General features: G+C 38.3%; 2 protein-coding genes across 2 annotated transcripts; both read right to left on the bottom strand.

Annotated features, from left to right (window-relative positions):
• Positions 1-8,420: 8,420 nt before the first annotated feature.
• LOC131014673 (uncharacterized) lies at positions 8,421-9,893 on the bottom strand. Its single transcript, XM_057942748.1, has one exon. The coding sequence runs from the start codon at positions 9,891-9,893 to the stop codon at positions 8,421-8,423; it is 1,473 nt and encodes a 490-aa protein (XP_057798731.1).
• A 1,277-nt stretch (positions 9,894-11,170) lies between these two features.
• Positions 11,171-14,613, bottom strand: LOC131006505 (60S ribosomal protein L5-like). Its single transcript, XM_057933655.1, has 9 exons — positions 13,930-14,613; positions 13,195-13,264; positions 13,015-13,106; positions 12,687-12,813; positions 12,537-12,616; positions 12,312-12,428; positions 12,010-12,144; positions 11,752-11,921; positions 11,171-11,545 (listed from the first exon to the last, which is right to left on the bottom strand). The coding sequence occupies exons 1-9, from the start codon at positions 13,930-13,932 to the stop codon at positions 11,425-11,427; spliced, it is 915 nt and encodes a 304-aa protein (XP_057789638.1). The 5' UTR covers positions 13,933-14,613; the 3' UTR covers positions 11,171-11,424.
• Between the last annotated feature and the right edge of the window lie 11,898 nt (positions 14,614-26,511).

The raw sequence follows: 26,511 nt of genomic DNA, 5'->3' as shown, positions 1-26,511 counted from the left end.
ATCTTTCTGGTCTCCCACGAGGCAATACATCCAAGTGAGTGCCGGGAACAAGATACAGATACTCCAAAGCCGATGCCGAGAAGTGACCCGGCGAGGCTGAAAATGCACTCGAGCAGGGCTGAAAAACCGATGCTGAGAAGTGACCCAGAAGAGCTGAAAATGCACCCGAACAGGGCTGAAAAGCCAGTGCCGAGAAGTGACCTGGCGGGGCTAAAAATGCACCCGAGCAGGGCTGAAAAGAATTTTTCATTTTTTTAAAAAATGAATGGAGTTAAATTTACATTTTGGCATTCGTCAGCCACATTATCATATGATATGGAGTATAACATCACCGGCACAAGAAAAAATAGGCCTTCAAAATATCATTATAAGTATTAAATAAACTGGTCCCCAACCAAGCGTTGCGACCTCTTGTGTATGAATAGTGAGGTCCCGAGTTCAAACCCCACTGCTCCCCCTCCCCAACTCTCCCAAGTAAAAAAAAAGTATTAAATAAACTTGATTGTCGGTTTTTTTTTTCTTTTTCACTGATATTTCGGCACTTTGGCGTTAAAGTAGTAAGTAGATTATGTGTTTTTCTCAACTCTAAAATTACCCTTCAAATTAAATTTATTGACATTTACTTCTTCTTTTATACTCCCTTCGTCCCACGAATCTTAACACGTTTGGTTTCGGCACGGGAATTAAAGAGTTATAGATTAGTGTTTTAAGTGTGTAGGTAACAAAGTATAAAAGTAATAAAGTAGGAGAGAGAAGATAATAAAGTGATTGTAGTGCGCAAATTTCGTATAGCCCATTTGAATAAATATTTGTGGCCCATTAGTTGGTCCAATTAAAAAGGTCAAATTAATTTCAATTAGAATAGCCCAAATGCTAGGTCATCAGGGTCAATCCCGAATGCAAGGTCATTAATACTCATCGACCCAAACCCTAGAGAGGACATCGACTTGGGGAAGAAGATAGAAACTAATCAGGGATGTCGACCCCACAAATATCGGAACAACTGGAGTTGAGGGAGACATGTCAGCAAAACCCTAGCCGTCAAGCCATCATGGTATAGATAAAGACCAATTAGGTCAATAGATACAATCATTCGCACTCCAACACGTTCTCTCCACCTTCTCTCCCTACTCGCACTATTCTGCCTCCACGCTCTTAGCCTTAGGTTTTTCGGTGACCAGATCAACCGGGATGACCCCAACGGCCCTCGCTCATTGCTCAATCGCCCTTCAACCCCATCGACCAAATCGACCCGATTTACTCTTTCTTTTTCTATATTTCAATTATTTCAATACGGTTTCTTAATATTGTTTACTGACTTGAGAGTCGGAGGCCCTTCCGTCGACACTGCCACCGGTGCTCTAAGAAGGGCCCTAACGTTGTTCGTGTTTCAGGTTGCTAGTGTCCATCGTACCGGACGACCCTGACGTCCTTATCCGTAGTTGTTGGATTTATCTCCAACAATTTGGCGCCCACCGTGGGGCCCTAGCAATCAAGCATTCCCAACGAACACTCATTGAGCTCTACCATGAGTACCCCAAACGACACACGCGACATGACCGATGCTCCCTCACAAACTGAGTTGTTGGCCCAAGTGGAGGTAGGCGCCAATCTCAATGCCATAATGGACCAGATGGCCCAGGAAAGGGAGAGTCGGTTGTTGTTGGAAAAACAAAACCAAGAGCTACTCGCCTGACTGAACGCTCTCACCCAGATCCAAACGCTTCCGCTAATTCAAACGCAACGCCCTGATCGATTTCGGGTTCTTATTAACCCCATGAGTCATTTTCATTCAAATACTCACATATGTGGTCAGCAATGACCTAAAAGGTAACTATAGTTGATTATGTGGGTAAGTCGATCCTATTTACTATTTAGTCGCATGATACTCGTTCTACGCTATCACTGGCTAGAAATCGGGCCGCGACAGGACGTGCTGATCCAAGCTTGGGCACATATTAAGTGGGAGGAAAACCAATACAACATGCAGAGGGTCTTCCCACCTGAGCTTCATGGATGCTTACTCAGGGTACCACCATATACGAATGCACCCTGATGACGAGGAGAAGACAACCTTCATGACCAATATGGGACTTTATTGCTTCATCTTCATGCCATTCGGGTTGAAAAATACAGGAGTAACATATCAACGCCTGGCCAACAAAATGTTTACAAACTTAATAGGGCAGACGATGGAGGTCTACATCGACGATATGCTCGTCAAATCAATTCAAGCTAAGAACCACATCGACCATCTCAACCAAACCTTAAAGATTCTCAGGGAATATAATATGAAGTTTAACCCTGCTAAATGTTCTTTTGGTGTTAATGCAGGAAAAGTTTTAGGTTACATGGTCACCCAAAGGGGCATAGAGGCCAACCCAGCTCAAACCGACTCCATCATGAAGATTCAGTCCCCAATATGCGTAAAGGACGTATAGAAATTAACCGGGAGGATATAGCCGCGTTGGGCCAGTTCATTTCAAAATCCTTAGAGCGGTGTCACCCATTCTTCAACACTCTTAGAAAATCAAAAACCTTTGAATGGACAAGTTGAATCATCCAACAAGACCATCATGAACACACTTAAGAAAATATTGGAGAAAGCAAAAGGGAAATGGACAAATGAACTACCCGGCGTCCTATGGTCTTACCGGACGATCACGAGAACCTCAATAGGGGAAACTCCCTTCTCCCTCGCTTATGGAATGAAAGCAGTCATCCCAATGGAGAGCGAAGTGCATACTGCTAGGTATGAATTGACCACATACCATGATAACCATGAAACCATATGCCATAAGCTCGACTTACTCGACGAGAAGAGGAACAAGGCGAACATAATAATAGCCTCATACCAGCAAAATATTATCTGACATTACAACAAGAACACTCGCACTCGAACCTTCAAACCGGGCGATTGTATTCTTCGCAAGGTGTTCCAAAATACCAAGGAGGCAGGGGCTGGCAAGCTAGCCCCGAATTGGGAAGGACCCTATTCCGTCACCAAGATGATCTGACACGGAGCCTACAGGCTACAAGCAAGAGATGGGCGTGAAATCAACAACAGTTGGAACATTATACATCTCAAGCAGTACCGCGCTTGACCCTTTACTCTCAAATTTCACTTTATTTCAATAAGGTCTTCTGAGACCTATATCATCTACCACGTATTACTGACCTTTCTACGCAGGTCAGAACTATATTCGGGCTTGATCCCTCTTAAGGGTGTGTAGGCAACTCTAAGGAGCGCATCCCCCCACCCCATCAACCAACCATTTTTCCCTTAACAGGGAACAAATTTAAGTACACATCACGCGGGTTTCAACGCTTAGGAAAAATCTTGGATCACAGTTCAAGTCAACCAAATGTCAAATTATCAAAGGTTTGAAATTTTCAATTCACGGAATTTAGACACATATTCGATAGAGTATCAAAGGGTGAACCCCCTAATCAGACCAAAAATACAAAAAAGTCATGTCTTACAAACATCAAGTTTAAGCCTAGCCAAAAGGGTCTAGACTCAAACTAGGGGGAAATGATATATAATATCAAGTTCTAAAGATCTTACTTACTATCACATAAAAAGAGTTCAACAAAGTTTCAACTACAGTTAGTTCAATCACCACCATCGCCATCTTTGCCATGCCCTGATCTCCACACTAGTAGGCAATTCTATTTAGTAATCTTCATCTTCATCAACCAAATCTTGGATCCTACTTGATGACCCGATTGATCCTTCCCGTTCACATTACATAATAATCAAAGCCCCTAAAGTAGCAAGGATTGAGGCTACGTGAGAACAAAGACCGCCCCGACCTAATCAAGTAGTGTAAAGTGTAACAAGGAAACATTCATGCAGGGGCAATTCACTCACATAAACAGGTACGACTCTATTGCCCAACATCATCTTTAATTTTATAAAATCATGCTTGACCTTTACACTACAATAGATATTGTGATTATTATTGACCGTATCGCCCAAATGGGGCTTAACTTTTACTTTCCATATTTGAAATATATCAACCAAGTCACCCCTATTGGGGCTTATCATGTTTTATCATACATTTAAAGTATTGGCTATGTTATCCCTATTGCCCTTATATTAGTTGATATATGTTAAGCAAGTATATCAAGTTGCCCCTATTAAAAATTGTTGTTGACTGTTAATTTACATTTGAGCAACAACCTAGTAGCCTTTATCAGGCGGTACTCTTAAGTTTCATACATGAAAATCATTGAATCTATCGCCCCGAAGGGGCCAAGTTTCAATTTTTTTATGCACAAGAGTTATCACCCCTATCGTCCTATTGGGACCAATTCCTAAATTTTTATCTACAAGATCTATTGCCCCATGGGGCCAAGTCTTAATTTATTATGCACAAGGGTTATTGCCCTTATCGCCCTGTTGGATCTAATTATTAAATTTTCATACATAATGGTTATTTCCCCTATCGCCCTGATGGACCCAAATCCTAAATATTCATGTACAAGGGTTATTATCCTTATCACCATATTGGGTCCAGTTCTTAAATTTTCACACATAAGGGCTATTGCCCCTATCGCCCTGATGGACTCAAATCCTAAATGTTCATGTACAAGGATTATTGCCCTTATCGCCCTGTCGGGTCCAGTTCTTAAATTTTCACACATAAGGGCTATTGCCCCTATCGCCCTGATGGACCCAAATCCTAAATGTTCATCTACAAGGGTTATTGCCCTTATCGCCCTGTTGGGTCCAGTTCTTAAATTTTCACTCATAAAGGCTATTGCCCATATCGCCCTAATGGACCAAAATCTTAAATGTTCATGTACAAGGGTTATTGCCCTTATCGCCCTATTGTGTCCAATTCTTAAATTTTCACACATAAGGGTTATTGCCCCTATCGCCCCGATAGACCCAAATAATAAATTTTCATACACAAGGGTCATTACCCTTATTGCACTGATTAGGCCAAGTCCTAAATTTTCATACATAAGGACCATTGCCCCTATCGCCCTGATGGGGCAAAGTCATAAGTTTTCATGCGCAAGGGCTATTGTTGCCCCTATTGCCCTGTTGAGCCCAAGTAATAAATTTTCATACATAAGGGTCATTCCCCCTATCGCCCTAATGGGCCAAGTCATAAGTTTTCATGCACAAGGGCTATTATTGCCCATATCGCCCTATTGGGCCCAAGTAATAAATTTTCATAAATAATGGTCATTGCCCTTATCGCCCTAATGGGGCCAAGTTATAAGTTTTCACTCACAAGGGCTATTATTGCCCCTATCGCCCTGTTGGACCCAAGTAATTAATTTTCATACATAAGAGTCATTTCCCCTATTGTCCTGATGAGGCAAAGTCATAAGTTTTCATACATAAGGGTTATTATTTTCCATATCGCCCTGTTGGGCCTAAGTCCTAAATTTGCATACACAAGGGATATTGCCTCTATTGCCCTGATGGGGCCAAGTCTTAAATTTTCGTGCGCAAGGGGTATTGCCCCTATCACCCCGTTGTGACAAAGTCCTAAATTTTCATGTAGAAGGGCTATTGCCCATATCGCCCCGATATGCCTAAATCATAATTTTGATACACAAATGTTATTGCCCTTATCGCCCCGATGAGCCCAAGTCATAAATTCTTATGCACAAGGGCTATTACCCCTATCACCCCGAATGGATGTCTTAGTTCTTATACTAAAACTAAAAAATATTACATAGTTGAATACAAGGGATCAACACCATCACCTTGGTCATTGACCCCATTGTCCAGATATAATTTTCCTTCTATTTGCCTTGAGATGGTTTTTGCGGGAGAAAGAAAAATATAAAATGACCAAATAATCGACCTTACTGACCTCTTCGGCTTGTTGGGCATTATCAGGTATTGTGTTTTAATAATATGAATATAGGAGAAGTCGAATCAGCAGACCCTATCAACTCTTTTAGCCTTATTGCCTAATTTTCTCTACGAAGGCATTTTAAATGCCTAAATTTCATGCATCTTATAGTTCTACTCTCTACTTGAAAAAGAACTTCAACTAGAGAGTGGGGGACAAACTGTAATGCGCAAATTTCGTATAGCCCATTTGAATAAATATTTGTGGCCCATTGGCTGGTCCAATTAAAAAGGTCAAATTAATTTCAATTAAAATGGCCCAAATGCTAGGTCATCAGGGTCAATCCCGAATGCAAGGTCATTAAGACTCATCTACCCAAACCCTAGAGAGGGCAGCGACTTGGGGAAGAAGACAGAAACTAATAAGGGATGTCGACCCCACAAATATCGGAACAACTGGAGTTGAGGGAGACGTGTCAGCAAAACCCTATCCGTCAAGCCATCATGGTATAAATAAAGATCAATTAGGTCAATAGATACGATCATTCGCACTCCAACACGTTCTCTCCACCTTCTCTCCCCACTCGCACTATTCTGCCTCCACGCTCTCAGCCTTAGATTTTTCGGTGATCAGATCAATCGGGACGGCCCAACGGCCCTCGCTCATTGCTCAATCGCCTTTCAACCCCGTCGACCAAATCGATCCGATTTACTCTTCCCTTTACTATATTTCAATTATTTCAATACCGTTTCTTAATATTGTTTATTGACTTGAGCATCGGAGGCCCTTCCGTCGACACCCCTACCGGTGCTCTAAGAAGGGTTCTAACGTTGTTCATGTTTTAGGTTGCTAGTGCCCATCGCACCGCACGACCCTGACGTCCTTATCCGTAGTTGTTGGATTTATCCCAAACAATAATAAAGTAGGAAAGATAATGTAATTAAGACTCCTTATTTTTTGATTAATTATTACCTTATTTGGAAATGTGTCAAGATTCGTGGGACGGATGGAGTATATATTAGCATTTACACCCCGTGCAATGCACGGAAAATATTTTTACATTTCTAAATTTATATAAAATTGATATCAACTCAATATCATATTTATAAATATAATAAAAATAAACTTTAATTAATTAGATATATTTTATTTGAATATTGAAAAACAAAAAAAAAATCGCAATAATAAAAATTGATATTATGTAAAGAAAAAAGAATGAGTTAAAAATAAAAAATAATTAAAAAAATAGATTTATTCAAAAAAAGATGAGAGGAGAGAATTTTTTAAAATTTTAATCTTTAAATAAATATTACTCCCTCCGTCCACGAAACAAGTTCACACTTACTTCTAAATTTTTGTCCACGAAACAAGTTCACACTCTGCTTTTTGGACATATTTACCCTCCCTTACTTTTAAAATTACAACACTTTTTACCAATTGGACCCACCCCATTTTTATTTAACATCACTAATCCATAATCTTAATTAATTAATTGTGGGCTGACTTATATTAACTCCCTAATTTTATTTCCATTTTCGGCCCAAATTGGCCCTATGGACTTATTCCCTAAATAGGCAATAAATTTGCCATTGTCGAAAACCCTAAAATTCCCTAGCTTCTCTGCCGCTTCTTCTTCTTCACCGATTCTGCTTCGTCGATTCTTCTTCGGCCATTCTCTTCCGATGGCTGATGCTCATATGTTTCCTCCCAATTATTCATGGGATTTGGAGTTTCAATCGATTGAAAACGCGGCTTTAACTGTCCTCCCCTCCATGAATGATGTTGCCAGATCTTATGCGAGCTTCCTGTCGCCCGATGCGCCGGAATCAGTGGCGGTGATGGAGACGGAATCCATGGTGCCGGAGACTGCTTCCTTCGTAGATCCGACGCCGGCCTCTGAATCCATGGTGCTGGAGACCGATTCATTCTTAGATCCGACGCCTGCCACTGAATCCATGGTGCCGGAGAGTGATTCCTTCGTAGATCTGACGCCTGTCACTGAATCCATGGTGCCGGAGACCGAAACTCCTATTCTAAGTGCTCCGGCTCCTGGATCTGTTGAAGAATCCATCTTCTAAACTTCTCTTGGTTGGCTGGTGATGCCTATTTTGGTCTTTCGGTTTGTTGGTTTGGTTGGTGATGCCATTATTTATCTTTGGGTTTGTTGGTTTGGCTGGTGATGTCATTGTTTATCTGAGGGTGATGAGATGTGGCCCTGTGTGGCATCTGCTTGCTGCCTTGTGTTGCTTATGTTTGCTGTCTTGTTCTTTATGTTAAGACCCTGTGTGGCTTACATTTGTGGCCCTGTGCGGCTTTTGCTTGCTGTCTTGTGTTGCTTCTATTTGCTGTCTTGTGTGGCTTTTGTTTGCTGCCTTGTGTAGCGTTTGCTTGATGCCCTGTGTGGCTTTTGTTTGCTGCCTTGTGTGGCTTATGTGTGCTGCCTTGTGCCCTATGATGATATTTTATCTGAGGGTGATTGGTTCAAAACATAATAAACATAAACACAATAAAAGAAGTTTACATTCCAAACAAGTTCAAAACATGCTAAGATGTGTTTGGTTCTGTAAACCATATCCAAAAGTATGTTCACCCCATCTCCTAATTGATGTTCACATGTGTGAGACCCTCTAGGATGTCTGTCATGTTCTGTTGATAATCTTCTTCAAACCCATCTGTTACATTTGTTGTGTCAGCATGATTGTTGCCCTCTAAGAACTCCATACTCTCATTGAATAGCTGCTGTGAAATTGAAATTGCATCTGGAAGCATCCCAATTCTTTCTAACCTCTCTTTGTTCATGTAAGGGATTTTATAGTTGTTGTCTCCTTTGGCTTTCATAATCTCCTGGTAGCAGCACTGTAGAGTTAGGAAAACATGATTTATCTTCTGTGGAGGGTAGTCATTGTATGTTTCTTGCACATTCTTGATTAGTTCCCCTACCTCATTCGCTGGTTTCTGATCTTTGAGACTTTGAATTGCTCTAAAGAAGCCCAAATCATTAACATTGGTGTCTGGAGAGTTAGCAGGTTGGCAGAGCAGTTGGATATTGAATCCATCTGCTCTTGGAACTGCTAAGAACTCCAGATCATCAACCTTAATGTGTGGTTTTGCATTGTCTTGTTGTATAAATATGTTCTTGCTTGCAAATGAAGGCCACTTGGATTTGAAGTAGGGTATCATTTGTGAGTTAAATATAAAATGGCTAAGTGATGAATTAGTAACTAAATTCTGATAGCATAAACTAAAATTGCATACCTTGTTGATCATTGAGTCCCTTATGACGTTTTGGGTGATATTGGGTATTGCTTTCACTTCCATTGTCCCCGCTGGTCTATTTTTTGAGTTTCTTTGAGCTGCCTCTTCGTATGTGAATGGGAAAATTTCCATCTTCCCATCAAAAATTACTTTTCCCTGAGAATCTATGATAGGTCGTGCAATGGCACTCGTAAACATGATCTTTGGTATGTACCTCTTAGATTTACAAGCTCTATAAGGGTCTGCCTCACCCGGCATAAGGTAATATCTATCCTTGCTTTTGGTTAAGTAAAACCACTTCTCGTCTATGTGTATGGTGTTGAACATGGTTTGAAACTTGATGAATCCCTCCTTATTTATACTACCAAGCTGCCTAAGGCTCCATCGCAGCCTTGATATCTTATTTTGAGGGGTTAAAAATGGCTTGATAGCATTGGTATGTGCTCTTAATTTCTTGTCTTTCACCCACACACCTACAAGTGACTTACTAACCCCAAGATTACATGCCATGACTCTAATTGACGATCTTTGTAGCACACTTAAACTCTTTACCTTTGATGCATCAATCACATATCTATCATTGTGTGTTGATCCCTTTTTCATTGATTTCAATTGAATAGGTTGTCCGAGTGCTTGTTGGGCAGCGACTGATTTCCATATGCACCAAATAGTCCTCCTACTCACTTTGAAGAGTGTGGCAGCCTCCATGCTTGCGCCGTATTGAAGTTTGTCGTTGGAACTCCGTTGCAACAACCATTGAGCTACTTGATTTCTTTCATCATTAGTGAGCTTTGAAGACTCTCTATTTTCTGCCATTTTAAGGAGTTGGGTGAAATTAATGTGTTCACTGTTCACCCAACTCCCACTTGTATTTATTGACTAAACAAGTTGGTAGTTGTACATTTAAATTTCCCTCCAATGTTTTGGAGTTGAGGGTTGAAATAGTGGCGCCACTTTTTGGCCTAATTGTAGGCTGCCACTTTTCTTTATTGTAATCTGCCAGTTTTATTTGTGCAATGAATCAAAAAAAATTCAGCTTATTTATTTCGAGACTTATAATTTCAGTTTAATCATAAACAAATAATGAAAATAAATCCTGTATTTGGATAAATTAGAATTTCAGTTTTATTTTTTCGATTTTTATTGAAAAAGATTGCCAGAAAATTAAAGAATAAAGAAAGAAAGAAAGAAAAAAAATTAAATAGAGGAATATTATAACTAAATTTAAAAAAAAACTAATGTTAAATGCCTTTAAGCTAATGAAAAAATTAGTAAAAGAAATCAAAACACATTACCACTAGCCTTTTAGTCTTTTACACTACTTTTACACCACATTTTTCAGCTTTCTTAATTTCCGTGCCGACCACCAAGTGTGAACTTGTTTTGTGGACGGAGGGAGTATAACTTTTATATTTCAAATAAAATATTTACATAAAATATAATCAAATTAAAGCTCTTATCGTGATCTTTAATTTGATATGCATAATATTATAATCAAGCGAATTCCATAATTTTAGAAAGAAATAAAAAGTTAAAGAAAAAGAAAATAAACTTTTTTTTTATAGATTATAGAATTGTAAATAAACCTTTCATGAGTTAGCGGGCTTAAATACTTTAATTAGATATGCAAGAATGTGAGTGATAGATAGTGAAATTGTGAATGGATTATTTAATTCCTAACCTTCCTATTAAAAGTATTTTCAATATTGCCATTGAAATCAATTTGAAATTGAGAACTCCATTTTTAATATAATATAGATATAGATTAACTTATTCATAATAAAAGAAACTTCATAAATTAGAGACTATAATAAATTAGAACCTCACATAGTTTTATTTATATAATTTATTATTAATATTTAAATATTTGAATTTATTGCGACATACTATCAATTTATTTAGGCCCTATCAGTACTAAATAGTAAATTAATTTACCAAACTTTAGGTCCTATCAGTACTTAATAGTAAATTAATTTACCTAGCCCAATTACAGAATTCTAGAGAAGAAATTGGTAACAAAGGATTTCACTTAATATGGTAGTTCAAGAACAAAAACAATAGAAATACTAATAACAAGCGCAAGAGCAAAATCGTAATAACCAGAAAAAATTATTAAGAACTCTGATAAGGATAGAGTTCAAACTCACCACATCTAGTAGATTTTCATCTGGAGAAAAAGACTAGAACAGATGATTGACAGTCTAGACACGAGTGGATCAATTCTTGTAATGAAATCTTGTCAACAAAAAATTGTCATACCCCTACGAAAATTGAAGCATCCATCGGATTACCACAACAAAGCAAAAGTTTGCCCGGATATCACACACTACTGTCTATCATCGACGGTTCACTCATCATCTTCCTCCTCCTCCTCATCATCATCATTTCCAGCAGCAGCATTCAAAGCATTTAACCTCTCAATCAACTTGTTCTTCCTCTCCTCATAAGTTAGCTTCTTAAGGTTGTACCTGCACAACAAGTGATAAAGAATTACAGTTGGCAATGCGATAATATGATCCAAAAATCCTGCACAGCAGTTTCGTAAGCACCATATAGAGTTGGAAAGAATCAGATTGATTTTTTCCCATTAAAAAGTTTCTAGGGGCCGAAACTAATTTAGTTATCTCCCAGACAAAGGGTTTGCCGACTATAATAGCATAAAAGATGGTATTACCTCTTGTGCTCTGTTGGCTGCTTCTTTTCAGATTTCTTAGGTGTTGGGTCAGCACGAATTGCTGCATGAACCTTCTTGTACACCTCTTCAATGTTATCTGCCTCAATACCCCTCTTAATGTACTCACTAAAGTGAGACTGGTACTTCTCAGGTTCATCTTCAATCAGAGTCTGCAGGTATCCAATAGTTTAATTAATTTGATCAAAGGAAAAGGGAGAAAAACCTCAGTATATTAAAAAACAATGAAAAAGGACACACCCGCATGTAGGAAGCAACATGCCCCCCATAAATGTACTTGCGGTGCACTTCGGCATCGAGCTGCTTGCTGTCCTTGCTAAATCCAGCAAATCTCTTATCACTGTGCGGGATGTCAAGTCCACCATCCAGAGCACCCTATAACACAACCAATTAAACTGTTTAGGCTCAAGAACCGGACAATACAACACTTACACCTCATTCTTAAGAAAACTTGTATGACAGGCGCAATCTCATGCAACAGAAAAGATTGCACGAGTATCAAATACACAATTGTCAGAAAGTATATAGATTAAGATCAATACCTTGAGGGCACCAAAAACACGATTTCCAGTAGTAGTTTTGATGAGGCCAACATCCAAAAGGGCACGGAACGGCCTTCTGCTTTCAGCAGGCTCAACAGAATAGTCCTCTCCTGTTGCCTGAAAGTACAACATTGCAGTACAACTCAGTAACACGTAATTAAAAAGGAACTCCCTGCACCAGCAAACACATGCAAACAAACAGACAAGATCAATAAAAAAGGTTACCTCCACATTTCCTTCGTACTCCTCATCCAATTCAAGTGTCTTCAGGACACGACGACTCAAAAGAAGTCCAGTGCAGTAAGCTATAACAAACTAACTTTTTAGAGAATTCTTATTACTAAGAGATAAAAGATTTTTCTAGGTCATACTAACCCGCAGCATAGTTGGTTAGCCCAACTTCTAGGCCATAATGAGGCAGCTCATGCGCATACGCAGCAGCAAGGACGTGATCACCAGCGATGCTAGATGACAAAATCTGGCAAATTATATCCTTATTGGTCTAATAAGGATGTTAAGGCCAACACTACATCACACATGGTCGATCACAAACACAATCACAATACAATATCATGAACATATTACCAATAGCAACTATCTCAATCAATTGTGGGGGCTAAGAAAGCATGAGAAAACAAAGATTATAAGTACTAGATACCAATCTTAGAGGGGGACAAATTAAACACTACAGACATCAGGATACAAATCGCACAACATAGCGAAACTTTGGCGTGTTGTACTTGTTCTTATCCTGATTGATCATGCGAATCCTTGCCCGATAGTCAGTCTTTCCCTCTACATTGAGAAACGTCATGCAAAAATTAATCAAAAAGAATAAAGAACCCTAAAATCATTTGAAATAAACAAATAATTGATTACTTACCTCTTCTTCTCTTGTACTTAACTTGGAAACGCTTGAAGTAAGCTTTCGATTTTTGGGCTTTGACAAAAACCTACAAGTAGCAAATACAATAACATAAATTAAACATTGACAGTCATCCAATTCCAGACATATCCAACTCTATGAATAAACGTAAAAACATAGTTACATTTTATCCACTGCCAGTGAACTCTAGATTAAGGCTTCAAATAACATGGAAATAACTCAAACTTCAGAATGCTAACAAAAATGTCGTACTAGTTTTAAATTCATTCAAATGCAATACAATTTACAAGTTAAATATTTTAATCATTGCAAAGCCAAAAATCTTAACAAGCGGCAGCAGTTATAAAGGAAATAAAAACTCCAAATACAATGTCCCAGACGAACCGGCCCTAAAACGAGTAAATGCCTAAAATAATTGTGGAAATGATACCAGTTTCCAACACCATCAATAAGCCAGCCAGGATAGTTCCAATCCGGAACCAGAGCTACTCAAATCAAATCTTAAATAATTACAAGCAACTTCATTGTAAGCAAAACTGAATATCAACAACTAAACAATGGACTCCTATGAAATCTCCACCTAAAATAAACAAACAATGAGTGTGTTCCATAGTCTAAAAAGTTAAGAAATGGTCTAAGAAGCTTAGGCCACCACCGATAAAGATAACCATCTACATGAAAAACAATTAAACGGAAATACAGCTGGTTAATTGAGCTCATCGTAAATCTTACCATTTTCACGAAATTCCGGCGCGCTCAGCAGGAGGAGTCCGACGGGGTGGGGTAGACAAGAGGGAGGGGACGGGAGGGGAGAAGCAGAAAAAGAATGCTAAAATAGGGCAAACCCTAGAGGAAAAATGGGCTGCGATCCACTAGTAACTGGGCTTTTTATATCATTGCATAATTTCTTTAATCTGGGCTTTTTTTTATCATTGTTCAATTTGGGCTACTTATATAAAAGGCTCATTTTCTCAGTCAAACTCGTCCCCTTCATTTCTCTCCCAACTCTCGCGCTGCCTCTCGACTCTCGCCGCTCGCCGTTTCAGAGGCTTCGAGGAGTAGGAAGGGGATGTTCTCGGCCTGGAGGCGCGTATGACGATGACGCCGATGTTGGGGAGAGAGGGGATTGCGTTGGGCGGGGATGGGATGGCGTTAGGAGGTCTGAATAATTTGAATTTGGAAGAGGGGAAATGGGTTGAGGAAGAAGAAAGCGGCCCGACATTTTTCGTGCGAATTGGATTTGTATTTTTCATTTTTGGTAGATTAGGTTAGGTGGTATCTACTTGAAGTTGATTAGATAGTTGTTCATCTAATTAATGGCTGCCTTTCTTCTCTGATTTTGTTTTGTTACTCATTTTAGTTTTCTCCTATTTCTTCGACATTCTCACTTATTTATTTATTTTTTATTTTTTTGAGTTAAATTTTGGGGATAATGTGTGACGTAAATTAAGGCTTCTGCAAAATTGAATCTGATGCAATTTTTCTAGCAGGCTAAGATAGTGGAGATCTGTAAATTGATTTCTGCGAAGAAATGAGAAATTACATCAATAATGTTAATATTTTTTAATTATTTAATAAAGTAAACAATATCTTAAGAAAAAGTAAGCATTAATATGATAAAATGTAATGTTTTTTTGAATAATACATTTATTCACAATAATGTTTACTTTTGTTATAACAACATTTACTTTTAACTATTTGCTCAAATAATTATTTTTGAAATTAAAAGTAATTATTGATTAGAAGAAAAGTAATCTTATTTTAACTCGTCATAACTTTTATTCTTAGTTATTTGGTTAAGTAGTGAAATGTAACGTTTCTAGATTATTACATTTGTTCACGATAATTATTACTTTTATTCATAAGAATTTATACTTTATTAGTTTTAGTTATTTAATCAAATGATTATTATTGTACGCAAAAGTAATCACTGATATGTATAAAAGTAATGATATTTTTTACTCGCTAGAACTTGTAATTTTATATATTTGGTCAAGTAATCATTATCGTAAGAAAAATTAACTATTGATGTGAAGAAAAGTAATGTTTCAAAAATGTTATATTTCTTCATGTCAATAATTATTTTTCATTATAATAATTATTATTTTGAATAACGTATAAATAAAAACTAGAATTATTCAAGTAATCAAATAATTATTCAAGTAATCGTTGTCGTTTGAAAAAATAACTATTGATATGATCTAATGTAATGTTTCTAAATTATTACTATATTTGTTCACGATAATTGTTACTTTTATTTATGAGAATTTGTACTTCTAGTTATTTGCTCAAATAAATATTTTTGTAAGTAAAAGTAGTTATTGATGTGAAGAAAAGTATATATTTATGCAAACAAATGTATATCTTATTTTTATTAAAAGTAAATATTCATATTAGGGTTCAATGTGTAGTGTTCAGGGTTTAGGGTTTAGTTTTCAAGGTTTAGGATTTAGAAAATATAATATTTTATATTGAATGAAGGTAAATACTTATCTATAATAAAAATATACTTTTGTGTTAACAAATGTATATCTTATACTGATTGAAAGTATATAAATATTTGTATTATGAAATGTAAAATTAATTTTCTTAAAATAAATTTTAAATTTTTTAGTATTTTGTACTTTTTAATTAATAATATGAAAAGTAGTACTTATTTTCAATGAATGTAAACATTACGTCTAGAAAATGTAATACTTATCATGTATTAAAATAGTCATTTATCTGATATTTTAAACTTAATGAATCAAGTGTTTGGGGTTTACAAAATATATACTTTATATTAAATGAAATTAATTAAATTCTTATATTAAGTCACTTTAAATTCTTATAACCAACACTAGTAGTATGATTCAAACACCAGATTTCCACATTATACATTCTTTAATCATTCCTTCATGATTCAAACACCAAATTCCACACTATATTTTCTTTACCTCATTCCTTCATGATTCAAACACCAGACACTACAAGTACAATTCTCAGCACGCAATTGCACCCCCCCTCCCCCATACATCAATTATAGCTAACACTGGTTACATTCTCAATATGAGTGTGTTGTGTCATTTGCTATATCGGGAGCATCTCTAACTAACATGTCAGAGCAAGATAAAAGCTCAAAGAATCCTTACTTGAAGACATATCAGCCAACAATTTTAAATACATTTTTAGTGCATATTTCTTTCTATTACATTACTTCCCAAGCACCCTATATTGGGAGTAGTCAAGGATAAGAACATAAGATAAAAGAAGGAAGGAAAAACCATATTAAGATAATAAGACACCAAACTCCTCGTGCATCCATTTCTCAAATACAATAGACAATTGTTTCTTCTTTTCTTCCATTTTTCTCCATCTTACCTAAACCACATAAGCCTTGAATCTTTTTTTTTTTTTTTTGAGGAAACATAAGCCTTGAATCTTCACTCCCACAATTTAAAAGAAGGGTTAGGGAGAAAAGTTGATAAAAGTAATCATGTTATTCTGGTTAAAACTTAAATATTGTCTATATACGATAAAGAGCCATTTAAATATCTTGTAATTTACCCATCTATCCATTAGAACTACGAAACACAGATAACATCTGGGTAAATTCGCAGAGAATAAAAACACAAGATTCATTGAATAAACAAATAGATGAGCACACATATTTTGTCTTTGGTACTATACATTCAATCTTATATTTTGCCACGTAGGACAGAGAATTGCTGTAGGCTTTCAAAAATGTATTCCATTATATAATAGATAGACAAAATATAGTACCAAAGATTGAAATACATTATATAATAGATAGACAAAATATGGTACTATATTTTGTCTATCTATTATATAATGGAATACATTTTTGAAAGCCTACAACAATTCTCTGTCCTACGTGGCAAAATATAAGATTGAATGTATAGTACCAAAGACAAAATATGTGTGCTCATCTATTTGTTTATTCAATGAATCTTGTGTTTTTATTCTCTGCGAATTTACCCAGATGTTATCTGTGTTTCGTAGTTCTAATGGATAGATGGGTAAATTACAAGATATTTAAATGGCTCTTTATCGTATATAAACAATATTTAAGTTTTAACCAGAATAACATGATTACTTTTATCAACTTTTCTCCCTGACCCTTCTTTTAAATTGTGGGGGTGAAGATTCAAGGCTTATGTTTCCTCAAAAAAAAGAAAAAAAGATTCAAGGCTTATGTGGTTTAGGTAAGATGGAGAAAAATGGAAGAAAAGAAGAAACAATTGTCATTGTATTTGAGAAATGGATGCACGAGGAGTTTGGTGTCTTATTATCTTAATATGGTTTTTCCTTCCTTCTTTTATCTTATGTTCTTATCCTTGACTACTCCCAATATAGGGTGCTTGGGAAGTAATGTAATAGAAAGGAATCTATCTATTATATAATGGAATACATTTTTGAAAGCCTACAGCAATTCTCTGTCCTACGTGGCGCACTCACATTTCATCATTTTCTTCATTTTGAATTCTGCGTTATATGCACTCTCGATTCTTTCATTGCTCCTCTCACACTGCATTTTTCTTCGGTCACCGAAACAACCGCCACAAATTAGTTAATCACCCACGCAATTCGTCAATCACCGGAACAATCACCCGTCTCTGCTTTAATTTAGCATTAATTATCCACGTTTTTGAAGCTCAAATATATAGTGCTGGATCAATTCTTATATTAAGTCACTTTAAAAGCAATACATATTGCAGCCTCCATAGTGATTCTCTCTCCTACATGGCACTCCCACAATCTTGTATTTTCTTCTCTTTGAATTCTACATTGTATGCCTTTAGATTCAGCAGTTATCTTCTCTCTTGCCACAGCATCGCATAATTCCTTACATTTTCTTCTCTCTTTTCCATCAATCAATTGCCCCCGTTAATTGCTCTTCCAAAATATGCCTTGATTTCAGAATTTTCTTCACTCTTTCCCACCCATCAATTGCCGCCCATTAATTGCTCTTCTAAACATATGTTTAATTTCTCTTTGAATCATATACGAATCAATCGAACGCGACGCAATCGCCATACATTCGTCAACCACCCACTTTGAGGTTTCGGATTTCATCGTTGTCTCAACGTTCGATTCTCCTTCACCGTCATCTTCGGGTTTATCAATATTCAATTTTTGAGGTATGCTCTTTATGATATACACATTCCATTTATTACTTGATAATTTTTTGATGAAATAACATTGAACTAAACGTGTGGTAGAATCTATTCTTGCTGAATCGTTGGTTGTGTTGCTGAATTGTTGATTGTATTTTATTGCGTGAGATTTTCGGTGACAGAAGTTTTACTGTGTTTTAATTTTTTATTCAAATATACCAATACGTACCAACTATTCGATAAAATGCCTAAGTAATATTGTGTATTACTTTTTCTTCGAATTTCAAGTGTCAATATGTGAAATGTGGAGTTTAGTTAATCTATGACATTGTCCTATTGAATCGTGAAAGAGAACAAGATTTCCAAGAAGAACAAGATATGTTCCACGACATCAGTCAAGTCTCCATCAGTTTGCAAAGACTCGAGTATCTCAAGGAAGATACTTCGCCGAGCAAAGAAGACCTCAACTACTCATCAGACATAACTCATACAAGAGTGAGGCCTTCAAAGGAAATTCTCAACAGAAGAATGCTCGTGTGCCAACTGAAGTGCCAACAACGTCAGTCAGACGATCAACAAAGCGCAAGAGATCAGCCAGACCAATTATGAAGCAGATATGGGTTCCAAAGGGAACTCGAGCTAACATCGAAGGACCCAAATCTTAATTGGGTGCCTGAAGCAACTCTTCCTTGCAGGTCAATGTCAGGAAACACAAAAAGAAGGAAGAAGTTAAAGCTTCAATCAGAACATGGTATCTGGATAGCTGCTGCTCGAAGCACATGACGGGCTACAAAGAATATCTATCTCAGTATGTTGAGAAAGCTAGATCCAAAGTTGCATTTGGAGACAACTCAATCGGAGAAACAAAAGGCTACGGTGTGCTCAACATGGGTAATGCCAGTATCAGTAATGTTAGCTTTGTTTCTGGTCTTAAACATAATCTGTTGTCTGTGAGTCAATTTTGTGATAGCGGTTTCACAGTGAAGATCAAGAAGGATGAATTCACTGTTAGAAACAAACAAAAGAAGGTGGTTCTGAAAGGTTTCAGACAAGGAAGTCTCTACGTCGTTTCTTGGGAAGATAGCCCACCAGAAACATGCCTCATCAGCAAAAGCAGCTCGGAGCTCAACTGGTTGTGGCACAAGAGACTCAACCATCTCAACTTCAAGACGATCAACAAGCTTGCTAAACATCAATTGGTAGAAGGTCTGCCTTCTATTGTGTTCCAGAAGAAGCAAGAATGTGAAGCATGTCAAAGAGGAAAGCATACGCGAATGTCATTCAAGTCAAAGTTAGGACACTCCTCTGAAAGAATTCTGCATCTACTTCACATGGATCTGTTTGGCCCTATCTCTCCAAGAAGCTACAACGGTAGGAAGTACATCTTAGTAGTTATGGATGATTATTCACGATATACTTGGGTTATCTTTCTCTTCAAGAAGAATGAGACACTGGAGGAACTGCCAAAGCTGCTGAGAAGACTGAGCGTTGAAAATGAAGTCAACATCATCAGCATCAGATCAGATCGTGGGACTGAGTTCCTCAATACTGTCATTCGTGAGTATTGTGATGAACAAGGAATCAGTCATCAAACTTCTGCAGCAAGAACTCCACAACAGAACGGAGTTGCAGAAAGAAGAAACCGGTCTTTGAAGGAAGCAGCAAGGACGATGCTAGCCGAATCAAAACTCCCCTTGAAGTTTTGGGCCGAAGCAGTCAACAACGCATGTTACACGCAGAATCGCTCCTTCCTCACTCAAAGACATGGAAAAACTCCATACGAGCTATGGAAGAACAGAAAGCCATCGATTGCCTATTTTCATGCTTTCGGTTCTAAGTGTTTCATCCATAACAATGAAAAGAAGAGGTTAAACACTTTTGATAGCAAGGTTGATCCAGGAGTCTTTCTTGGATACTCTGGAACAGAACGTTCAAGCAAAGCCTATCGAGTGTTTAATTCTCAAACTCTTTGTGTTGAAGAAACACCTCATGTGGTCTTTGATGAGTCTACAGATGATTTCAGGGAACAGAAAACTGAAAAGTGTGTCCAGAACACTGAAGGTTCCAGAGCTGAAATCCACTACACCGAGCCCTCTACTGTCTTGGTGTGGGGACCAGGCAAAGATGAAGATACTGAGAAACTTCAGTATCAAAAGATCAGCCAAAGGTCTGAAGTTCAGACTGGAGCCAATGCAGATGGCATCAGTCAAGGGGGAACTCCAGTTGCTGAAGATCGAGTTGAACGTGCAGAAGCAGCTCCAGCTCAACTCTCCCCTGCTCCAGAAGGTGCTCAACACCTCAGAACCATTCTGACCGAAGAAGCCCCACCATCTCCAGAAGAGATCAAGAAGTATCGAAGGTGGTTTGAACTCCACTCAAAGGAGAACATCATTGGAGAACCATCAGATGGCGTCAAGACTCGGAGATCAATGTGCAACCTCGTCTTTGACATCAATCAGAACTGCATCAACGAAGATAAGATTTTCAGCTGTTTCTTATCATCTACAAAGCCCAAGGATGTTGAAGAAGCTCTGAAGTCTACTTAATGGGTCATCGCAATGCAAGAAGAACTCAATAAATTCAGCTGGAATGTAGTTTGGGAGCTTGTGGATCGACCAGACGATGCAAAGGTGATTGGTTTGAAATGGATTTTCAAAAACAAGAAAGACGAAGAAGGAAACGTTGTGAGAAACAAAGCAAGGCTTGTAGCAAAAGGATACAGTCAAGAAGAAGGAATCGACTACGACGAGACGTTCGCTCCAGTTGCCAGATTGGAAGCAGTCAGACTCTTCTTAGCCTTCGCAGCTCACAAAGGTTTCAAGGTACACCAAATGGATGTCAAGTGTGCATTTCTCAACGGAGTGCTCACAGATGAAGTCTATGTGGAACAACCTCCAGGCTTTGAGGTTGCTGGACCAGAAAAGGTGTACAAGCTGAAGAAAGCGCTCTATGGATTGAGCAAGCACCAAGAGCGTGGTATGATACTCTCTCGGAGTATCTTGTTGAACAAGGTTTCAAGAAAGGATCTGTGGACAGAACTCTGTTCACTCTCAAAGAAGGAGAAGATCTCTTGCTTGTTCAGATTTATGTCGACGACATAATTTTCGGATCCAAATCCGAACGCATGTGCAAGAAGTTTGCTGACATCATGACCAACAAGTTCCAGATGTCCATGATGGGAGAAATAAATTTCTTTCTCGGATTGCAAGTCAAGCAGACCAGCGAAGCAATACTGATCAGTCAGTCCAAGTATGCCAAAGAACTGATAGCCAAGTTCGGTATTCAGCACATGAGATCAGTCAAGATCCCAATGAACACAAACTGGAAAGTTGATCCAGGTTCAGAAGGAAAATTTGTCTCTTCGACGAAGTACAGAGAAATTATTGGATCATTGCTGTATTTGACTGCGAGCAGACCAGACATCTCATTTGCAGTCGGGGTATGTGCAAGATATCAATCAGATCCAAAGGAAGCTCATTTGGATGCAGCAAAGCGTATACTGCGATATCTTAAAGGCACACCCAATTTAGGATTGTGGTATCCAGCAGACGACGACATCAAGCTCACCGGATACTCAGACTCAGACTTCGGTGGATGCAAGCTTGATCGCAAATCAACCTCCGAAACATGTCAATTCCTAGGCAACAAGCTAATCTCATGGTTTTCAAAGAAGCAGACTTCAGTCGCCACCTCCACAACTGAAGCTGAATATGTTGCTGCCGAAAGCTGCTGCTCACAAATCCTGTGGTTAGTCCATCAGTTGAAGGACTATGGGATCGACGAAAAGGAAGTCCCAATCTATTGCAACAGCTCCAGTGCTATTGCAATCTCCCAGAATCCAGTTCATCACACCAGAGTCAAGCATATTGCTATTCGACATCACTTCATCCGTGATCATGTCGAAAAGAAAAATATCTCTGTGGAATGGATTCCCACTACTGTTCAGAGAACGGACCTGCTGACCAAGGCTCTTCCAGAAGAGAGGTTCAACGATCTGTGTGGAAGGATCGGCCTCATCAACCCTGAAGAGTGATGCTATGTTTGAAGATTTCCTCAAACAGTCATGCTGACTGGTGGTCAACCAACTGCTGTTCTACGATCGCTGACGTGGAATGCAATGAAGTCAGAACGCTCATCTGAAGAAGAAGTCATCCTGATGATTCAACCATCAGTCGATCAGTAAGTATTTTTAAAGCTTACTCTTTAAATCAGTTATTTCAGTTAAGAGATCTGTGTTTTAAATTCAAAATCTTTCTCTAACTGATCAGTTTCTTTTAAAAACTTTAACTGATTGTTGGAAAATGGAATATCCGAGAAGGACAAATGTTTTAAAAAGGGAAAATTTGTTTTGATTGAACCTGTCCTAATCTTTTGCCAAAAATCTTTCCAACCCCTTTTGCCTCTCTGATAAAATTTCTTGAGAACCTCATTGACATGACAGAATGCAATGATGCCTCTCACCTTTTTGAAGTGTCGGTCCCCTGCAGTGATGGCGGACGTGAATTTTTTCTTCAAATACTTTTTAGGCACAGTTTTCGAAAAACTTTTCATCTTCTTACATGGCACAAATCTTGTCTATTTATACCATGTTGTCTTCACTACTTTTCTACATCAACTAACAACTCTCCACAGCCTTCACTGTGAGAAAAACTTTCAAACTTTCCAAAGTTGCAGAGAAAAATTGTTCCGACTAAAGGAGAAATCTATGACTGCAAAGTCATGGAGTGGGAGAATGACGCTCACATACCTGGTCTTCACCGAACCCTTCCACTGGATCTCAACGTCTCTCCGACGTCAAAGTTTGCTCTACCCTCACTTGTATCCAGCGAAGCGAATGTCTTCCATCCTCATATCCGGTGCATCGGCTTGAAGTACCTGTCTGAAATAGGACAGACTTCATTGTCTTCTCAGAAAGGCCTCTCGCCTTTTGTGAGAGCTTCGATGCGGAGCAACAACAATGAGCAGGAGCTCGTTATCAACCGGCGCAACATCGACAGTGTCTATCCTCACGATAGTCGCTGATTCGATTTTCCTTTCCCATACACTTCTCCTCTCATGCTTCTTTCTCTTCACCAACAACCCTCTCCTCAACCTCCTTTGGTTTGCATGATTGCTGCTCTCTTCTTCCCAGTCTCGAGAGCCATGCAAACCTGCCCCTGCCCCTTTCTTCGTCTCCTTCATCCCTCTCCTCCCCTCACCTCTTTCATTTTTCTTTTCTAAACCCTCCGCGTTCTCCATCTACCTCTGACCCTCAGCACCTTTCTCTGGACCATTCTGCGATTCTGTTTCCACGCAGTGGTCTTAGCTTCATTCTTCAGTCAAATCCCACATTTTTGATGTTGCCAAAAAGGGGAAAAAGTTCTTAAGAGACTTATTCTCAAAAGACTGAAGACGATTAAGTAAAATGATCATCCGATTTCATCCGATGATCATGAGGAAGATTAGCCATGAGGATAAGACCTCAAATCAACGGAAAACAAGTGAGAGTGGAACAAGCTTAGGAACATGAAGACACGAAGACAGAAGATGAAGATCAAGAAGTTCAAGGCGCAGCCAAGCAGACTGCTGGAGCCATGGGTTTCCCATGTTGTTTTTGCTTTTCTTTTTACTCCAATGTAAGTCCTGCTCTATACCTCGACTGATGACTTATCAGTCTTTCTTTAATGAAAAGAACTTCTTTTTGATCTCAACCTGAAGACAATGACTTTTTGTCCAAGCTCTGATTATGTTTTTCTGTCTTCTCCTTGTTCTGTTTTAGAACTGTTTCGTTCTTAACTCTAAGTACAAGTTTTTAGGTTCTATTGTTAAGGGGGAACTGTTTTCACCCCAGTTTTAGAACTTGTACTGTGAGTTCAGTCTTTTTGTTGTCTAGAACTGTTGTGTGGTTTTGGCATCATCAAAAAGGGGGAAATTGTTGGGAACCTTGTGGAATATCCTAATACTTGTTTTGATGATACCAAAATTCATATGACGTAATTGTAATAGACTAGAATTGTTTTGAACTCAAGTGTTAGAGTTCGGTTGTAGTTTAGCTTGTAGTGTCGAAGACTGAAGAACGAAGGACTGAAGACTGAAGACTGCAGATACCAACTGAAGTATCAGTTGAAGAATCAGTTAGGAACTGATTACTTAATGCGCGCAATGGACTGATACTAAAGTCAAGTATCAGTTGAACATTCCTCCTCGGACTGATCTTCCAACGTTCAGAGGAAGCCACGTACTCACAAAGTACAGCTCATTAAATGCAGAGATATCAGGATATTCTTATCTTTGCAGAGGTCATTCCTATCTGGTGGTTACTTTTCAGAGACGTCACATCTCATGTCCATCAAGAGAGCCGTTTCCACCCAGACAAGGAACCTCGAAGATTGAAGCCTCAGCCCAAATTCGAATTGCTCTCCAACGGAAGAAATCTTGAGGACGTTCTACGCCAACGGATCTATTCAAGAGTTCTCCTACAAATAGCGCTCGAGGATCACTTCAACCTTCACCGATTCAACGACATAAGCTGAAGCTCTGCCGAAATTGCTACTCAGCCTAAAGCTTAACCTCCCCAAAGCTTGAATCGAAGAAGAGAATTCCAAAGCCAAAATCAGTCACTGCTGATTACACACATTCTCTTAGACCTTAGGCAAACCTCTATTTACCCAGAAGCCAAGGTCAAACTTGCTTCAAAGAACTTGTTCTTTGTATCATAGTTGGCACTCGTTCAAACCTCCCCCCCAAAAGAGTGTTTGAGTGATTCAAAGTTCAGGAAGGTACTCTGACTCTGAGTGAGAAGTCTTAGCACGGGTTGTACTAAGCAAGAGAAATCCGACACGAGTGAAGTATGGGTACTGAAGAAGGGTTTTCTTCAGTGGTACGGTTGTGTACACCCGGCAAGCACACAGTTTGGTTTGCAGTGCACCTGTTAAGCACTTACGGAGTGGATTGTTGGTCTGATCAACCAACCGTGGATGTATGAAAGGGTTTTTCCGAACCACATAAAAGTCTCTGTGTTGTTTACAGCTTTCAGTTTTACATTCTTACTTGTGTTATTTCAATTGATAAACTGAATACTGATTAACTGCAAAGAGAAACCTAAAGACCAACAACGTGCTCCACCGAGGCTATTGCGAAACTAAGTTTAATTTCCGCTGTGTATGATATCAGTCTGACTGATCAATCTTCTGATAGTCAGGAAGAATGTTATCATCTCTGTTTTAGCAAACCCGACTGAAGCCCTTACATGCATCAGTTAAGTTCCAGCAACTTAACTGATAACTCCCTACTGAAGAGTTTTCAGTATCAGTCGTCAACCCTGTTTGGTCAAAACTGTTTTCAGTAGAACATGCGTCTTTGTTTGCATGTAAAGTTTCGTTTTGATCTCCATCTGAGATCCCTCTGATTGAGGAGTTTAAAAAATAGCCCATAGGTGTATTCCCCCCCCCCCCATACACCTATTCGAGACCCTCAGGACTTAACACATACTTCTGCACTGCATCTGGATTGTTGCATATTTTGAGCACAGTGTAAGGTTTATCGTTCAGTGTCTTGATATCAGCTCTAAGCTGCACTTTGAACAGGATAGTCTTCCCAATAAGAGCAGTTTCAATTTCTCTTGGTATAATTTCAAAGTGCCCAATCTGTAAAAGTAAGAAAGAAAACTAAATAACTTGATAATACATGTGAAAGATTACATAAATTTATAACAATCAGCTTCATCAGCCATATTACCTCATTGCCTTTTAAATTTATGTCTGATGCCTTCTTCCCAAGCCAAGTAATGCATTCCTTATCCAAATCAAGAGTGATACATTGTTTGTAGAGTCTAGTACATTCAAGATCAGCATGTACCTATAGTAATAAAAATAATATATTACAACCAAAGATTTATCTAAAATATCAAATTTAATAGTTTTTAATTAGTAAAATATAGGATAACCTTTTATTTGCCTTCCCATCATAATTGTTGCAAGTTCCGCAAAAGAATCTATTGTTTAATATCACAACTTTCCTTGTGCACCGAATACAGGCCATATAACACCAAGTATAAGAACAATCAACAGACTCAATAGTACCACATATCCATGCCTCGCCATTTTACATAAGTTTAATAAAATGAAGTTAACTACCAAGTAAACTTTATGTTGAATTATTAAACCAGTATTCATTATAGCATCTGTTATACCTCATTCGTGACAATATCATCAATAAC

Source organism: Salvia miltiorrhiza, chromosome 1 (assembly GCF_028751815.1).
Source record: "Salvia miltiorrhiza cultivar Shanhuang (shh) chromosome 1, IMPLAD_Smil_shh, whole genome shotgun sequence".
Classification (NCBI taxonomy): domain Eukaryota; kingdom Viridiplantae; phylum Streptophyta; class Magnoliopsida; order Lamiales; family Lamiaceae; genus Salvia; species Salvia miltiorrhiza.
This window is presented reverse-complemented; position numbering and strand designations above follow the sequence as displayed.